Genomic DNA, 19,129 nt, shown 5'->3' on the forward strand with positions numbered 1-19,129 from the left:
TCAAGTTTCTAAAACCGTCTAAGAGGTTCTTTTAAACAATAGTATAAATTCTAATGTCAAATTGAACATGTTTTTTCCATGATATCCCAAATCCATACCATTGACTATCACTGATGGACCATAAATAAATCTATTATAGTAATTATTTGTAAATAACGTCATGGAAAATGGGAGAGAGTACCACTTCTATACACCAGAGTAATTAATTTCACCATGTAAAAATTTGGTACTTTTTTGTAATTCAGTTCGTGTTAATGAATTAAGCACAAATTAGATCATAGAAAGAAGATGAAGCTATCAAGAAAGAAAGAAAAAAAAAGGAAAAAGAGACTAAAAATACAACCGTTTTCAGACAACCATTCCAGGAAGCTAATTCTGGGTATTAAAAGTCCTATGAATATTCATTTTGGAACAACATGAAGACCACGGAAAAGAAAGATGAATGAACAAAGTTGCTCATTCTTCATCTTTGGCAGTGGCTGGAAAAGAGGTTTTATCCTCAAACTCAATGGTCAATTTGTTATCTGCATCTGTAAATGACATGTCCATGAAGCTGACCAAAAATGCTCAACACAACATAATCGAGAAATATTGTTAAGCTTTTTGGACCGTAAAACGTCCTCAAATGGATGGAGAGCTTGGGTGGGCGCCCTTTTTTCAATTTTCAAGAACAGAATTCCTAAATGTAATAATAATAAAAAAAAAAACACTTACCGATCATAACTTGTCCTTGCATCCTCACCAAATATAGCCACTACCACCATGAATTGTGATCACCATCACCATAGTCATGGTCATCCCCCATAAATATTTATGAATTTTTCTTTCTAAATTGACAATATTTTGAAAATGAGAATAAACTTCCTTTAAAAATTGTTCTCATACAAAATATTGGCATGTAACATTCATGAACTTTATTAACTAAAGATCAAGGAATTCATAAATAAAACCTAGAAAATGAAAATTACAAGGCATGCATGAATGCCAGAAACATAGACACAGACAATTATACTATTTGCAAATATAACCAAAATTAAATTGAACTCGGTTCTAATTGCCATTTACTACTCATATCTTACAACACTAAAGCCTGTAAATCTACTATGAGTCTATGATCACCTGATTTACAAAAAAAAGTAATACATATCGTGCACAAGAAAGAAAAGAGATTTTGAGGGTAACCTGGCCAAGAGTGCTTACAGAACCACAAAGCTCTGACACTGCCCTGACTGGTTAGAAGAAATAGCAAACCCTTACACTGGTTTTCTCAAAAGATTAAATGTGTTACCACATTAGTCCTCTAAAGATACCTGTCCCCCAATTAATCTTTTATGTATTTGGGTCTTCTGAGGGAATACACTGGACAAAAATCTTTGGACAGCTTATGAGGTCACACGAGTCTATGGGAGACCAACTTAGGAGCTTACTCAAAGATAAACTATAGCATATTGATACACCTGCAAAGGAAATAAAAAGAAAAAGAAATGCAATTTGATACATTAGAAGAAAGCAGTACCATCTTCTAGTCAAGAAACTTGGGATATACTTAATAATAGTAAACTGGTGCCAGGTATGGCAAACAATGTTAGTGTAAGGAGAAAAAATTGTAGACCATTAATTGAAACATACCATATTGAAAGCTGATGCAGAAGGCTGGAGACTACATTGTATAATAAAGAACATATGAGAAATAAATTCTATCAACATCCCTTTTATCCACTTTGTTCTTGGCCAAAGGACTTGGTAAAGTGGACTTCAATGCACTTAACTATCACCAAAAGTAATAATCTGTCCAAGTGCAAGTCTCGCTCGAAGCTGCATCGACAGAAGAACATTTACAAATCAACTACTTAACACTGCAAAACATAAAAAAATTCAGGATAAAGATTAAAGGACCTTCACATCCATGCAAGAATCATTGACCATCTTTTTTATTCGAGAAACAATGCCAAAACTACGTAGATTTACAATCCGACCAAATGCACCAGGACTAGAAGGAAAAGTGAGGTTTATTACAACCCACACTGCAGCTGTGCGTAAGCGACTGTCAGGACTATGCAAAAACTGCTCAAAGAAAGAGTGAGACCCGTTCTCGTCTTGAGGGAAGAGTAGCTGCATAACTGCTTCCTTATGAAACTCATTGCCACTTGCAATATTACTGAGAATATACATCCCCTGCATGGAAAATAAAACCAAAAGGCATGTAATAGATAAACAGCTCGAGATCGATTATAAAGTGTGGAAATCTATGATAATTAATTTCAGTAACTACTTCCAACCTGTATCCCAATTTCAATTTTAGAAGACTTTTGTAACTGTCTTCCAACAGCATCCAGTATGATACCATCTTCAGCAAAAGCATGCTCAACAGAGTACAGACATCCATCAACAAAATTGCGAACAAGGGCCAGAGCTTGTTCTTGAACAGAAGGTTCAGGATCTGCAAGGTATACACAATCAAGGTCAACTTATTTGGAAATAGTTACCAATATAACAGTAAAAACCTGAAGACCAATAAATACCACAAATAAGGCTAGCCATTGAAGATGCTGTTAACTCCACAAAAACTCCTTCCTTGCATATCGTGTCTGCAAGGAATACCATATTCCTCAATGCCCATACAGCATTTAATCTTAAGGACGAATCCATTGACTTGGTCAATTGCACAAGCTCTTTAACGCCCCCACATTGTACGAATATTGATTTATGTGGCAAGAAGTCAACCACTATATTGCTGATGGCACCAAGGGCTGCAACCTGGAACATAAAACAGAAAAGGATCACCTTACTAAGCTTCAACAAAATTTATAAGGCCACATCTGTTTAATTACAATTAATCAGAATATTTTTTGCCAACAAAAAAGTCTTAGGGGGAACAAGACTATGACTTGAGTCTAATTAAAGGTAAGCTTCCCAACAAATATTATAGCCCTAGTGATAACCCCATATCGTGCAAGACCAAGATACAGAATGGGTGAAATAGCATGTAATCTTATAATATGATCATCAAAACATTATCCCCCTGAGACAACCTTATTTAATGTGAGACATAACCATTTCAGTCCTAAATCATCTGAATTTGTCAATCAACGGCAGTGCTTCAAGTAACCGCTTTTTATAATGTATGGAAAATATATGTTTCAAATTTAGATCAATGGAAAGCATCAGAATTCTCATTGCAATACCATAGACATAGCTAAATTTACAAGTAACAAATGGATATTCAATCTTTCGTTTGCTATGTATCCCTCAATTTTCAAATTTTAGAAGTTCCTCCTTTGTTGTTTTTTTTTTTCATCAGCACCCACCTTTATGCAAGATGTTCCTTTTCTGAATTTAGAAACTATTCAACATGGCATAATGAGAAATTAAAATTACAGATACATCCAAAATACCTGGACAGAAGTAGAAAGATCAGAGAGAAGCCGAACCAAAGGAAAAACAACCCTTTCATTCATAAAACAACCTGCACTCAAATTCTGAACACAGTTTCATGAGAATTAAACTGTACATAGCACTAGTATAATACACTTCAAGTGCCAGACGTCATTTCATGTTACATACCTTGATTGAGCGAGAAACACTTCTCAAGCAAATGCAAGCTGCAGTGCGTACCCTGGCATCCTCATGAGTTAAGGCATCAATTACTAGGTTCAAGACCTGTAACACAAAGTGTATTAGAAGTTGAAAGTGGACTTGGGATTTTAAACCATTATGTACTAGTGCAAGCTTTATTATAACTTCATCCATTGAAAATGAGAAGAAACACCAGAATTGGCTTCAGTAATCTATCAGGAAGAAATGCAGCTTAGCAGTGACTCAAACATGTTCATAAATGGGAACATGGGGTGGTATAGAACATCTTTAGACAACACTAAATGTCCAAAATCAGCAACACAGATAACTAATTAAAGGGGTCAGCACAACACTTTGTCAACAATCCATTTATACGGGTGCAAAAACTTGCATCTTTATGGCAGATTTTGGAATTCACCCTGGTGGGATAAGATTTTGTTGTTTATGGCAGACTCCTGGTTACAATGTCAAAATTAATTATTTGGTTGCAACTTGCATGGTAGTCAATCAAATTAATGATAGGAAAAATAAAATTGGCATCCTAACAAGTTGCTTCAGCTGAAATACTTTTACATCTAAAAATATCAGCAAAAGTATATTTTCATGTAAAATCCCATACAAGTGGCCAGAGGATTTGTAGAAAGGTAATTATGAGCTAAATGAACTAAAAATTATTTCAGTTAAACTAATATTGTTCTAGAAAGCAAATGCAGTTCGTATAGACATGCAAAAAACTGCATGTAAACACACAGGTGCCAAGACAAAATGAAAAAAAAAAAAATAGAGCTGTTAGTAACCCATGCACAAAATTAAAGACAAATCACATAAGTATTCTTATTAGCAAATCTATTAGTTTCAGGATTCTTAGTTCACATCTTGCCAAATTATCTATAACCTATGATGAATGGATACAATATGTATTTGTTAAAACAATACGTTAATTTTTGAAAATATAGGATACAATACTTTAAGAGTAATTACAAATAACTACATCTAAATTAAAAATATATTTGTACTTCTACAAATTACAAAAAATAAAATAACAATTGTAACAATACAGATTTAGGAGAAATATAACAATATAACTTCAGGGAAAAATTAAAAGTATGATTGTATTATATAACAATGAAATACATTTCACACCATAGTTAATATAATAACATAAAAATTTATTAACATTATTATGATGAAATTTTAATATAAAAGTATACATTCTAATACATCTTATGGTAATTTTGGCACAGTGCAAAAAAGGATAAAAGAGAAATGTAAAGTTATAAAAGGTTTATTGATATAAATATTAAAATATTAGTCTTGAAAATGAAATACAGTTGTTGGTTACATTAGCGCAGCGTATAAGACTACAGTAGCAAAAAAGATAAATTTAAAAGTAAGAAGAAAGGAAAAAACCGCTATGTCATCTCTGTGCAGGAACACACCAGTGCGACCACCGTCATTTCCCTTAAAACTCTATGTTTAATATCAAACATGTGGAACTGAGCTTGTTTATTGTTTGAAGAAATTTAATTATTCGATTATATAAACAACTTGCACAAGTAAGTGCCATATCAGCAGATAATAAATCTTCAAAAATTTGGGAGTCCAGTTTTATCTCAATGTATCTGATTTTTTAATATTTATCTTTTAAATAAAAAGATAATGCATACTGATTGGATATATATCTATCCCGTAACCAAAGGAGGTATCAGTATAGGACAAATATCCAACACTGGTAGGGGTCAAAAACCACATATTGGTGAACCAGAGTCCAACATTTCTCCAATCATACACCAGATACCTTTCATCCTTGCAAGCACCCTCGCCTATGGTGCTATTATAATGAATGACTATAAAAATAACTAAGTGAAGCTTTTTCATTGATGTCTCAATTTTGCAGTAATGAATACAATAATGCATGTGTTGAAAAAGAAAAACATGAACACAAGCAACAGACCTGCAACGAAAGAAAACTAGACCTGCAGCACTCCAATTTTGAGCAAAGATCAGCCAAGGCCAGAAGTACCCCTTCAAGCCTTTTAGGTTGTATGGGATGCTTTTGTAAAAGGCAGTTGAACTTATTAATAGCATTTGCCTCAAACGCTAACTTCTGCAAATCTTCCTTCTCTGCAATTAAACTTGAGAAAGCAAAAGAAGCTTCATCCCCAACTTGACCAGAATCATCAAGGAGCTCAAGCAAAATGTAGACCAATTTGGTTTTCATTCCTATATCTTGGAGATAGCATGTCGAAGAATTCTTCACAGAAATCAAGCACAAGCAGGCTAGTAGTCTTGTTCGAGGATATTTGTCTTTAGTTAATTCAGTAACAGAATGTAAAGCTCTTCCACAGCGAAGTTCAACAAAGTTAGAGACAGCTGTTGGGTTGTCTCTAATAATTGCAGCTAATGACTCTAGACTAGCATCTCGCTGACTTAGAGAACCATCAAGAAGACTAGTGAGTTTCTCTAAAACACCAGCGTGGCATAATATATTTTGTTCCCCATTTGTCTTGCAAGAATGAATAACAATGCCTGCACCTAGCCCAGTAAGATTTTCATTCTCACTTTTCAATAATGAAAGAAGAAATTGCATGTTTTCCTCTTGAAAAAAATCATACTTTGGAGCTAGTTTTGATTGATAAATCATCCGTAAAGAACGAGCTGCAGCATCCAGAACCTGATAAGACGGAGAGAACAGGTGATTAAATGGTATGCCAAATGAAAATAGCATAAAAAAACATAAATAATGAAGTCAACATTTCGTATTTATATCTTTTCAACAAAGGACTGCCATCACTACACTGCTTCATCTTTTTCTCCTTTTCCATTACCTCTCCACATTGTCCTAATTCTAAATCTCAAAGACAATGAGAAGGAAATATAAAACTTCTTCTTGGCCGCCTGACCAGACAGGTAACACACCTGCTCTGGAAGTCACCTTTACATCTAGAATTCTAAGCTGGCATTGCTCTCACCAGAGTGAACCTGATTTACAACGCCAACCCCAATCAACTGGCATACTATGAACCTAGTTAAGTTTGTAACCAACACATGCAGAGCGTACAAGTAAGCCACGAGACATCTCAACAGCCTTATTCATTTTTCCCTCCAGAGAAACTCCGTAAAGGGCTCAAAAACTAGAAAATAACAAACTAAACTTCTCTCGCGTACTAACTTCGGCATTAGAGTCCCTGCAGTGCCACCACAGGAGCACCCATCACTGCAAATTTTACCGTAGCACGATCCTCGGTGGGGATCCTTTTTGAAACTCCTCGTGATTCCGTAACAGTAGCAAATACCAGTAAGAATTCTACCCACAAACAGGATTGAGTACATCTATAACTCATCACTAAACAGAAACATCGAATACTTCATAGTCAACATCCTTGTTTAATATTCGGCCGGAGCAGATAAACATATAAAATAATAAAAAATTTATAGCAGTGAACAAGAACTAGGAAGCATAAACTATATTATCAACACTACAATTAATCTTCAGAAAAGGTAATTGAATTTCAAAGATGTTGGCAGAAAGATTAACTAACTCAAAACGAAATAAAACTGTCACAACCAGGATTATAATTTTTAGCTCTATTGGATTACGACGAAGAAAACCTTACAAAATTAAGAATCATACAACCCACATTTCATTTTCGTTCTAAAACTTAAACCAATAGCACACTGATCACAGCAGGAATGAATTTTCCGACAAAACAAACATTAAAAAGGTATAAAAAAGCAGTTGCAAACGGTTAAAAAATTGAATAAACCTTCTCGTCAGGAGCGGAGAGGAGTCCGATCAAGCGCGGAAAAGCTCCGGCGTCAAGGACGGCACGGACGCCGGCATCTACGCCGCAGGCGAAGCTTCCGAGCGCGGCGGCAGACTGGACAATGAGGTTGGGGTTGGAGTCAGCGAGCGCGGCGGCAACAGCGGGGACGGCGCCGAGCTTGATGTAGGAGAGCTTCTTTGTTCGGTTTCCAATTATGTGGTTCTTCACCTCGCGGATGGCTCTGAATTTCACCGCGCCATCGGAGGAGGCGAGGCGGTCGAGGATCGGATCGGAGGACGACAGGCCCTTGGCAGAAGAAGCGTACGGCGTTGGCATGGATGCGGCGGAGGTAGACGGCGACGGCGACGGCGACGGTGGCGGAAGCTGGTGCAAGACGGAGGAGACGCTAACTTGCAAAACGATGGAAGAGAGAGAAAAAAGTAAAAGCGATGGCAAAAGAGCCTTTTGCTTTTTTGTTTTTTTTCTTATTTTATTTTATTTTTATAATATAATAATGCTTTAAATTATTATACACGAGAGCACTTTGAGAGTGAGGTTTGTTGATGCCAACTACACAATTTACTTTGGTTAATTATTTTTCACTTCAAATTAAAATCAAATTAATTATATTTTCTTTGTTTTTTAAAATTCAATTTAACTTGAAGACTCCATCCACTATGTTCTAAATTTTGGAGCTGGTATATTTTAGAATATATTATTTAAGGCTTGTCCTTTTTATTTTGAAAATGTTTTCTAAAATATATTTTATTTAATAATTATTTTCTCATCCAATTTTTTTTTTTAGAAAAGAGGTATTTTTTTTAAAGTTAACTGTTTTATCGTTCTCTTCATTCGGTGAGACATGAAATTGACTGGAGTAATGTGTATTAACTAAAAATAGTTTTCAGAAATAGAAATTAAACAAGTGTTTTAAAAACCAAAAACAAGAAAATGGTTGAAAGATGTTTTCTTGTTCTCTTCTTCTAACTGGTGTTCCTAGCCTGATAATGTGGATTAGAGTTGTGTTGCATGTGATGAGGCATGCACTTGATGAGTTTTTGTGTTCCTCTTTTTTTAACTATTGTATATAATAAATAATATGAGGAGATAAAAAAAATTAATAGAATATATAAAAAATAATATAGAGAATTAGGATTTTTGTAAATATAATGTATATAAGTGTTTATAAGAGATTGGTCTTTAAAAAGTACTAGATATATTTACATGATCAATATTAGGTCTATGTTTCTATGAAAATAATATTTTTTCAAAATATATAATAATAATAATATAATAAATATAACATAAATAATAAATAACAATTAACACATTAAATTATTAATTTTTAATTATAATATATAAATATGGTTTAAATAGATAAATATTTGAATTATGATAAATTATTACATAATAAATAAGTTTTAAAAAGTTTATTAGATCACGTTCTTTAATATGTATTGAATAAAAACAAAATATTCTAAAATGTTATTTCTGGTACAACAATATGTTTATGGTAAAGGTAAAACAAAATTTATATTTATATAATATTAAATTAAATTACAGACATATTTCTTAAAATGATTGTTTAAGCAAATAAATTATTGATTATAAAAGCCTAATTCAATGGGTGGTTTCTTTTACTCCTGGGCATTACAAATGTGGCTATGGTCAAACCGCAATGACAATGTGACTTATTTGAAATATAATATTTTTAAAAACCCTTCATGTTAAAATATTTACCATCAATTACTTTTTGTGTATCTCCATTAATATATTCTACCACATACCCCACAACTTAGTGGTCATGGGGCACTTTATTTTTTTTAAATGATATCCTCCATCATTTACTTACATATATTATTGAAGAATGTAATCTTTTGTACCACTTTGCCATCCTTTTGACGAAGATTGCAAACTTACTGGGTAGATTTCGACAAATAACCGGTTATTCCCAAATAAAAAGCTGATACTAACAAATTCTGATAAGAAATTTAAAAAATATCCTTAAAACTTTAAGATTTATAATACACATGTAAAGAAATGGTATTAACACAAACCTACGCTAAGCCACCAATATGATATTTAGAATTTTAAATTGTGTTACTGCAAAAGGGAGACAACAGCATTAGTTCAATATAAAAGTTAATCTCTATGGCTTAGATTAGAAAGATTGTGGTATATGCATTTTGCCAAAAAATATATTTAAAAATATAAGTGGCCTAAAACTAGTGTGCAAATAATACCTACCAATAACATTAACACTGTGATTTTATTCAGAAAATAATCATTACAATTATGAATCAAACGCTTCAAAAATCCACTGTTGATGTAACGTAATAACTTTGCTTTCAATCAAATAAAGGGGTTAAAACAAATTGAGAAAGAAAAAAGTATATTTCGTTCATCACTTTGCTTTAACTTCAACATTTGCTAAGTATACTGTTTCTTTGCAATATGGTATATCATTTCAGATGCTTCTAGTTGTTTTTCACTCCATCCTGTGGCCGAATCGTAAGAGTAAAGAGTGTGTTTGGTTTGCTAGACAATTGTGGGATTGAACTAAACTAGGATTTTGTCGAATGAGACTTTTTCCTAAGTATTGGTCTTCAGAATAATAACTCATTTTGTTTTGGTCTCTGAAAGTGTATATTTATATAATCTCAATAGCATGTTTACCACACCAATTTAGGTTGTAAATAAATTCATCCCTCAAAACACAAATTGCACATGCAAAAATTTAGAAGAGGAAAACACAGGAAGCCCCTTTCAAAATTTATAACCATAAAACTAAACTACGTCTCCGTAGTCAGACACATGATATTTCCATTAACTTGTAAAACAAGAAAAACAAGATTGAAAGACGCAGTTTTTATAATTATGATTAGTGTAAACACATTATCAAAATAAGACATTTCCATCATAAGCATGTAATTACTTAAAACAACTATTTGTAATTATAATTACAACTTTATCTAACCAACCTTTATGATGTGATTTATGAAGTTAACAAGACCATACCAAAATAAAACTCCAATTGTAATTTAATAAGACAACGGCACAAAATATACCCAAGAAAGCAGATATAATTTTTCCATCTGCGATATTTTGACTGCTTACAATAACCATGTCTAATAAATTTCTGACTGTCAAAGCTACTCTCTGTTGTTACTGATTGTGCATGCATGATACAGCAAAAATATAAGGATGGAATGCTCATTAGTAACAGAAATTCGGTACAGCTTCTAGTGTTCAAAATATATAAGTTGCAAACTCATGAGCAGATTTCATAGAACAAATTGCTGCAACTTGTAGAAAGACTAACCAGGTACTTACAAACTCTCTAGCTGATGTTTGTATAACTAAGAGACCATGGCATTGGTTTCATCTTCATCAGCTTCTCCTGTATCACTGAACATGTACTGACTTTGATACTCCATTAGGTACTGAGTTGATCTTTTCACATCCAAAAACAGATTGTAAACCCGATTTATATCTTCCAAGTCCACTGCCTTTCCCTTTCGCTTTTGGCATGCCAATGCAGCTGCTGTGATTAGATGAATAGCATATCTCAAGGATGTTTCTACACCTATTTTGGTTAACAAATGCTTTGCACTTTCAGTCATTTCTACTTCTTCCTCTTGGCATCTGATTTCCAGAATCTTGTGAATTTCATCCTCTGTGTAAGGTTGAGTAGAGATGATGAGTAGTCGATCCAGCAGATCAATGGGAATCCCATGAGGGGATTTGTAATTAGTGCCTCGAATAGTTGTGATGCCTCTGTTGGTAGCAACAACTAATATGGGAGCCATTTCATTCTCTAGAGCCCGATTCAGGAATGAAAAACATTCTATGTCAAGCATGTGCACCTCGTCAATGAAAAGAACACCAGGGACAATCTCTGCTTTTCCTTCTTCTCTCCACTCTGCCACTTTAGTGTCAATTTGCTCTCTGACTTCTGCACGAATTTCACCTGTATCACCAGTGAAGAGTGCCAGAAATCCCTGTGTTCTGTAATTAACATAACAGAATTACATGATATGAAGAGCTGAAATGTTAACCACTAAGGCAATTTAGAAGCCTAATTAGCAAGTATATATTCAAAGACAGAGCTAAACAGCTAATAACGCCATAAAGATAAATTGGAAAACTTAATCAAAAGCTTTTATCTATACGGGGAAAAAAATACAACTTGGTGGAAAATGGCACCTATTTAATCATTGAAAAGCACACAACACGCATGAATCAAAGCTTTCACCAACAATTTCACTTAACAAGTCTCAACAAACTTGACACGGAATAATGTACTTGCTTCAATAAAGACTGTTGAAATGTAATATGTTTTAGATATAAACTCCTTAGGAGTCTTCTATGTTTTTCCTTTGTTTTCACTGTTCCTACTTTCACTGTTGATTATGTTTGTATAAGTATCATTAGTGATGTATTAGGAAATAAGAAGAAATAATAGAGGTTTTGTTTTAATCTCTTTCTCTCTAAATCTTCAAGTTGGCATCAGAGCCAACCACCGGGGCTCTCTGTCTGACTACCGATCGCCGCCGCCGCCGCTGCCGCCGGTGACTCATTTTCTCAGGCGAAGTTAGGGGTTTTGTGCGCCTGCTCGAGCGCGACCCATCCCTGGTGGTCGCTTTCCCTGTTTCCGCTGCATGCGCCGCCACGCGCCTCCTTCCTCCGTCAGACGTCAAGCGCGTACTGTTCACGCGCCGCCTTATCCTTGCCGGACGATCATCGGACCACTGTCGTCCTGTTCGTCTGACTTTCCAGAGCTTCTTTTGGCTTTTATTTTACTGTTTCAGGGGCTGTAATTGATACCTAGGGTTTCCCCCTCAAGTTGGCTCTTATCTTTTACTGTTTCCAGATCCCATTTCTGATTCTGGACTCCAGATTGTTCTTACAGATCTGTCATGGCATCTCCTATTGGAATTAATTCCTCTCTATCTGCTACTCCAATCATCACATCTGCAAAGCTCAATTGGAGAAATTATTTATCATGGTCTTCTGCTGTGGAATTGTGGTTTCTTGGTCAAGGACACCATGATCATCTTGAACAAGACATTTCTATGATTCAAGACGACAAAAAATCCCAATGGCAAAAATTGGATTTTCAGTTATGTGCAATTTTGTGGCAGTCAGTTGAGCAAGAAGTTCTAGATATATTAAGACCCTATAAGACTTGTTCATCCTTTTGGAAAAGGGCACAAGACATATTTGCTAATGATGTACAACGTCTGTTTGATGCAACTCAAAGAGCAGCATCTCTAAAGCAAGTCAATCATGACATGGTTTCTCATATAGCAAAGGCTAGGGCTGCTGTAGAAGAATTAAAGAACTTCTTTATAGCTGATTCATTAGAAGGGATCAATAAAAAGCTTGACAAGTTTTACATGGTCCTAATTCTAAGAAGTTTACACTCAGATTATGATCATGTACGTGATCAGATTTTAGCTGGTGATCAAATCCCATCAATGGATGGCTTAGTTACTCGACTTCTTCGAGTACCTACATCAGTGAAAAATGAGAATCCAATTGAGGTTATTGAAACATCAGCCATGACAATACCCCAAGGAAGAGGAGTGCCACAAGGGAGAGGAGGAGGCAGAAGCAACCGAGGACGTGGTGGTCGTAGTATACGTCCTCAATGCACATATTGTAACAAAATAGGTCATACTCGGGACAAATGTTATATTTTACATGGATATCCAGACAAAGTTGCTCATGTTTCTAAAGCTGGTGATCTAGAATCCAGAATTTCAAATGAAGAATATGAAGAATTTCTCAGATACAAGTCTGGAAAATCATTTAATCCTGGTCAATCTTCTGCCATGACCAGTGTGCCTACAACCAACCTATCTAAATCTGTGGAAGGTCATAATCCATGGATTCTTGACTCCGGTGCCTCTGACCATATCTCTGGTAACATTTCTTCATTTTCTTCTATGTCTTCTCCAAAAATTCACCATCTTATTACTGTTGCCGATGGATCGAAAGTGACATCTCAAGGAATTGGCAAAGTTTCCTTATCTCCTTCACTAAATTTAAATTCAGTTTTATATGTTCCCCATTGTCCATACAATTTAATCTCCTTAAGTCAGTTGACTCGTTCCTTAAATTGTTCCATAACCTTTACTGCTAATTCCTTTGTTATACAGGAACATGGGACAGGTCGTCTGATTGGAGAAGGACATGAGTCTCAAGGACTTTATTTCTTAAAATCTTGTTCTTCAGTTTCCTGCTTTACTTCTTCATCCCCAAAACTTTTGCATGATCGTTTAGGCCATCCAAGTTTGCTCAAGTTGAAGATGATGGTTCCAAGTCTCAGAAATATTCAAGTCTTAGATTGTGAGTCTTGTCAATTAGGAAAACATGTTAGATCTTCCTATCCTAAAAGATCTGAGACACATTGTAATTCTCCTTTTTCAATTATTCACTCAGACATTTGGGGACCTAGTCGTGTTACGTCATTTGGTTTTAATTATTTTGTAACTTTCATTGATGAATTCTCTCGGTGTACTTGGGTTTATTTAATGAAAGAGAGATCTGAACTTTTGTCTATTTTTAAGTCTTTTCTTAATGAAATTAAAAACCAATTTGGGAAGACAATTAAAATTCTTCGAAGTGATAATGCTAAGGAATATTTCTCTGCAGCATTTTCTTCTCTCTTATCTTCCCAAGGAATTTTACACCAGTCAACCTGTCCTCATACTCCACAACAAAATGGCATTGCAGAGAGAAAGAATAGACATCTCATTGAAACTGCACGTTCCTTGATGTTGAATACTAATGTTCCTGTACATCATTGGGGCGATGCAGTCCTTACTGCCTGTTTTCTTATCAATAGGATGCCTTCTTCCTCTCTTAACAATAAAATTCCTCACTCTGTCATTTTTCCCAATGACACTTTGTATCATGTTTCCCCACGAGTATTTGGGTGTACGTGTTTTGTTCATAATGTTTCTCCAGGTCTTGATAAACTCTCAGCAAAAGCTATCAAGTGTGTTTTCTTAGGATACTCTCGTCTTCAGAAAGGGTATAAATGTTATTCTCCCTCCACCGGGAGATATTATATGTCAGCAGATGTCACATTCTTTGAGGATAAACCATTTTTTCCTTCCTCCATGGAGGATCGTTCTTATGTTCAACAAATGTTTCCTTTGCCAACATGTGATCCTTTAGTTATTCCTGATTCTGTACCTCAAACTCAAAATCCAAATGACATTGTTCCTCCACCTCTTATCACATATCAGCGTCGGACACAATCTTCAACTCCAAACACTGAAGATCCTCGAGACTCAGTTCCTCCTCCATCAGATCATCATACCATGGATCCTTCATCCTCTTCACCTTCTACTGATTCAGATGATAACTGGCCCATTGCCCTTCGGAAAGGTATTCGGTCTACTTGTAATCCATATCCGATTTATAATTTTGTGAGTTATCATCAATTGTCTCCTTCATATTTCTCTTTTGTTTCCTCATTATCTTCCACTAAAGTTCCTAATAATGTTCATGAGGCACTTGGTCATTCTGGTTGGCGACAAGCCATGGTTGATGAAATGATGGCACTTGAACACAATAACACTTGGGATCTTGTCCCTCTTCCTCCTGATAAGAAGGTTGTTGGTTGTAGATGGATATATACTATTAAAGTTGGTCCTACTGGTAAAATTGATCGTCTTAAAGCTCGGCTAGTAGCTAAGGGCTATACTCAAGTTTATGGCCTTGACTATAGTGATACTTTCTCTCCTGTGGCTAAAACCAGTACAGTTCGTATTTTGCTTGCTATGGCTGCTATTCGTCAATGGCCTCTTTATCAGTTAGACATTAAAAATGCCTTTCTTCATGGTGATCTGGAAGAGGAAATATACATGGAGCAACCTCCTGGATTTATTGCTCAGGGGGAGTCTGGCTTGGTTTGTAAGTTACGTCGTTCTCTCTATGGCTTGAAGCAATCACCTCGAGCTTGGTTTGGTAAATTTAGTCAGGTAGTGCAAAGGTTTGGATTGAAACGATGTGAGGCAGATCATTCAGTGTTTTATGGTCACTCTTCTCCTGACAAATGTGTTTATCTCATGGTGTATGTTGATGATATTGTTATTACAGGAAATGACATATCCAGAATTACTCAGTTAAAGAATCAACTGTTCAACCACTTTCAAACTAAAGATCTGGGTCGTCTAAAATATTTTCTTGGTATTGAAGTGGCACAGTCAAAAGATGGTGTCATCATTTCACAAAGGAAATATGCTCTTGACATTTTAGAAGAAACAGGTCTAACAAATTGCAAGCCCATTGATAGTCCTATGGATCCAAATCAAAAGTTAATGAGAGATCAGGGTGAACTCTTCTCAGACCCAGAGAGATATAGAAGGCTAGTTGGAAAACTCATCTATCTCACCATAACAAGACCCGACCTTTCTTATTCAGTTGGAATTGTGAGTCAATTTATGCAAAATCCACATCTTGATCATTGGAATGCAGTGCTTCGCATTCTCAGATACATAAAAGGAAGCCCAGGACAGGGACTATTGTATGAGAACAAGGGAAACACTCGAATCGAAGGATATTGTGATGCAGATTGGGCTGGTAGTCCAATTGATCGAAGATCGACTACAAGATATTGTGTTTTACTCGGTGGGAACCTTGTATCTTGGAAAAGTAAGAAACAAAATGTTGTTGCCCGATCTAGTGCTGAAGCTGAATACCGATCTATGGCTCTAACTACATGCGAACTTGTGTGGATTAGACAACTTCTTCAAGAATTGAAATTTTGTGAAAATGAGCAAATGAAACTGTACTGTGACAATCAAGCAGCTCTTCACATTTCTTCCAATCCTGTGTTTCATGAGAGAACGAAACACATAGAAATTGACTGTCATTTTATTAGGGAGAAGTTATTATCCAAGGAACTAGTTACTGAATTTGTCAATTCTAATGAACAACTTGGAGACATTCTGACCAAATCTCTAAGGGGGCCTAGAATTCAATTCATATGTTCCAAGCTTGGTGCATATGATTTATATGCTCCAGCTTGAGGGGGAGTGTTGAAATGTAATATGTTTTAGATATAGACTCCTTAGGAGTCTTCTATGTTTTTCCTTTGTTTTCACTGTTCCTACTTTCACTGTTGATTATGTTTGTATAAGTATCATTAGTGATGTATTAGGAAATAAGAAGAAATAATAGAGGTTTTGTTTTAATCTCTTTCTCTCTAAATCTTCAAGTAAGACCATAAATGATCCACAAACAAAACTTAGTTAGAAACACCGTATCTGTTTAGAATGTACTAAAACTTGGGAAAAAAAGGAAACAACACTTGTGAATCAAAGCTTTCACTACCAATTTCACTAAACACAATTCAAAAAACTAATTAAAGAGAATCATGCATTTCCTTCAGTGAGGATATAATGATCCCTGCAAAAAATATCCATTTCCCCCTTGAAAACTTCATAATTCCAAATCTACTTACACACCACAAATCAGAATCATCGATATAATCCTCACATTATTATTATATAACATTCCAATCAGGCTCAAGGATCATATTAAATTGGGAATCAAAAAACATGAAAAACACACAAAATACAAAGATGTAATCTGACAACTTAAGATTAAAGGCACATAGCGATACTTTTTAAAATAAATGTTAGGATTAACAACAGAGACTAGTTTGAAGAATTCTGCAGCCCCATGATGTAGCCACTGCCTAGATTATAATTGATTCCTCAAACTATGACGAAGGATTTAAAAACAGACATCAACCCCAATTTTGAACACCAAAGATCTCTAGGCTATCCACGACCACATGCTCTATTGTTGACTGCAATATCCTTCAACGTCAAAAACTTGTGACAAAACCACAAACAACTTAGGTCACAGATTAGTTGCATTCTTTGATATTTCAACAGTAACTGTTACTTAGTGTTTTCTAAAAACCTTGGCAAGGATTTCAAAACATAGTGTCTATCAATCATTTCTTTGGCAGCAGGGAGTTTTCTTGGCCACATCCAAAACCCGATTGCAACAACAATTGTAACTACATTTGCCTTTAATTTTTCACGACATTAAGAAATAAAATATTGACTGGGTTGAAAATGAGTGAGTCAAGTTGAACCCAACTTGATTAGAATTGGGCTTTTGGGTGCGACTGCAATTGTAGCCACATATGCCCTTAATTTTTCACAACATAAAGAAATAAAACCATTAATTTAACTAGGGTTGAAAATGATTCAAGTCAAGTTTAACCCAACTTCATAAGAATTCGTTCGGCACGTAGCTCAGCTCTAACTCAATATGAGACCTCTTTTCCATATCGCTTGACTCGATTCAAGCTGGTGAACAACTCATATATGTATCTATGGATATACAAAACTCAAATTTAGCTCCTTTAGTTATGTAACTCAATTTTAAACACAAGTTCAGCTAATTTAGTTCATAAACAAAGTTCAACAAATGGATTCTCGATCAAATTTCAAATTGGTTCAGTTCATAGCCAACCCTAACCACAACTATTTAACCAGAACAAGAAATTCTGAAAAACCAGGAAAAAGAAAAAAGGAAATGTGAGCAACCTGCTATTGATAACATCAATCTCATGAAGGGTGACGCAATGCACGACCTCCTTTCTCTTCTGCAACTCCCCATCAGGGCACTGCACGAACTTCACCTGCGGCCCCATAGCGTCGAAGTCCCTTGACCTAGAAAAGGACCTCCCGAGCTTGGTAATCTTCCCGGTGGCCTTATCAATCGCAATAACATCGCCACTGGTCACCTTCTCCTTCCCCAGCGCCTCAATCATCTTCGCGCCGAGGTCGTAAACGGTCTCCATTTCGGTGGTTTTCAGCGTGAGTTTCCCGGTCTTGGAGGCGGCGCCGGCAGCTGCGGGGCGGTCGATATGGACCTCGACGACCTCGCCCTCGATAACCTCGGTCTCCTCCTTGATGCGCACGCCGATGGCCTTACGGAAGGCCTGGGTGAGCGCCTCAGTCTTGGACATCTCGAGGGAGAAGATTTCACTGGCTGCGATCATGGCAAAGGGGGTTTCGAGGCCGAGGGACTTGGCCATGCCCATGGCGATGGCGGTCTTGCCGGTGCCGGGCTGGCCGGCGAGTAGAACCGCGCGGCCGGCAATCTTTCCATCTTTAATCATGCGTAGGATGACGCCGGCCGCCTTGCGCGCGGCGGTCTGACCAACCATGCCCTCGGAGACAGCGCGTGGCTCGAGGGAGGAGTCGAGGCCGAGACCGCGAATGTGGGAGTGCGCGCCCACTCGTTCGATACGGGTAAGGTCCCGGCTCTCGGAGAGTTTGAGCTCCGCCATGGTAGCGGCGGTGGGGAAGAAGGAGGGGTTAATTAGGGTTTTGAGGGTTTGCGAGAGTAAGGTTGTGATACTGATACGTTACTGGTTGGTGACCATATAATGTTGAAAGAAACTAAAACCCTTTTTTAGTTCTGAGCTTTTTATCAGTTGCGTGGAGTCTACTCATTGTAGCCATTTTCGGAATATTTTTAAGCTTTACAAAATTGGGTTAAATATGTTTTTAGTCTCTAAACTATTGGTCATTTCTGGTTTTCGTCCCTCTTTCAAAGTAAGGTACGATTTGGTCCTCAATCTTTTCGAAACTTTGATTTTAGTCTTCGAAAACTAACACCGTTAAATATGTGCTAATGTGTCTAACGTCTCTGTCCACGTGTTCTAACGTCTGTGTCCACGTGTTCTAACGTCTCTGTCCAGGTGTTGTTAGAGCTGAAATGCAAAGTTAATCCAACATTGG

At 36.2% G+C, this 19,129-nt stretch overlaps 2 protein-coding genes across 2 annotated transcripts; both read right to left on the reverse strand.

Moving 5' to 3' along the window:
• Window positions 1–1,006: 1,006 nt before the first annotated feature.
• On the reverse strand, window positions 1,007–7,828 carry LOC108343498 (uncharacterized). Its single transcript, XM_017581815.2, has 9 exons — window positions 7,344–7,828; window positions 5,531–6,250; window positions 3,565–3,660; window positions 3,396–3,479; window positions 2,523–2,757; window positions 2,280–2,440; window positions 1,897–2,175; window positions 1,630–1,815; window positions 1,007–1,457 (listed from the first exon to the last, which is right to left on the reverse strand). The coding sequence occupies exons 1-8, from the start codon at window positions 7,677–7,679 to the stop codon at window positions 1,765–1,767; spliced, it is 1,962 nt and encodes a 653-aa protein (XP_017437304.1). The 5' UTR covers window positions 7,680–7,828; the 3' UTR covers window positions 1,007–1,457; window positions 1,630–1,764.
• Window positions 7,829–10,529: 2,701 nt separating this feature from the next.
• LOC108343106 (uncharacterized) lies at window positions 10,530–18,785 on the reverse strand. The gene is made up of 2 exons (XM_017581172.2): window positions 17,927–18,785; window positions 10,530–11,351 (listed from the first exon to the last, which is right to left on the reverse strand). The coding sequence occupies exons 1-2, from the start codon at window positions 18,673–18,675 to the stop codon at window positions 10,703–10,705; spliced, it is 1,398 nt and encodes a 465-aa protein (XP_017436661.1). The 5' UTR covers window positions 18,676–18,785; the 3' UTR covers window positions 10,530–10,702.
• Window positions 18,786–19,129: the final 344 nt, after the last annotated feature.

This window comes from Vigna angularis, chromosome 6 (genome assembly GCF_016808095.1).
Source record: "Vigna angularis cultivar LongXiaoDou No.4 chromosome 6, ASM1680809v1, whole genome shotgun sequence".
Classification (NCBI taxonomy): Eukaryota; Viridiplantae; Streptophyta; class Magnoliopsida; order Fabales; family Fabaceae; genus Vigna; species Vigna angularis.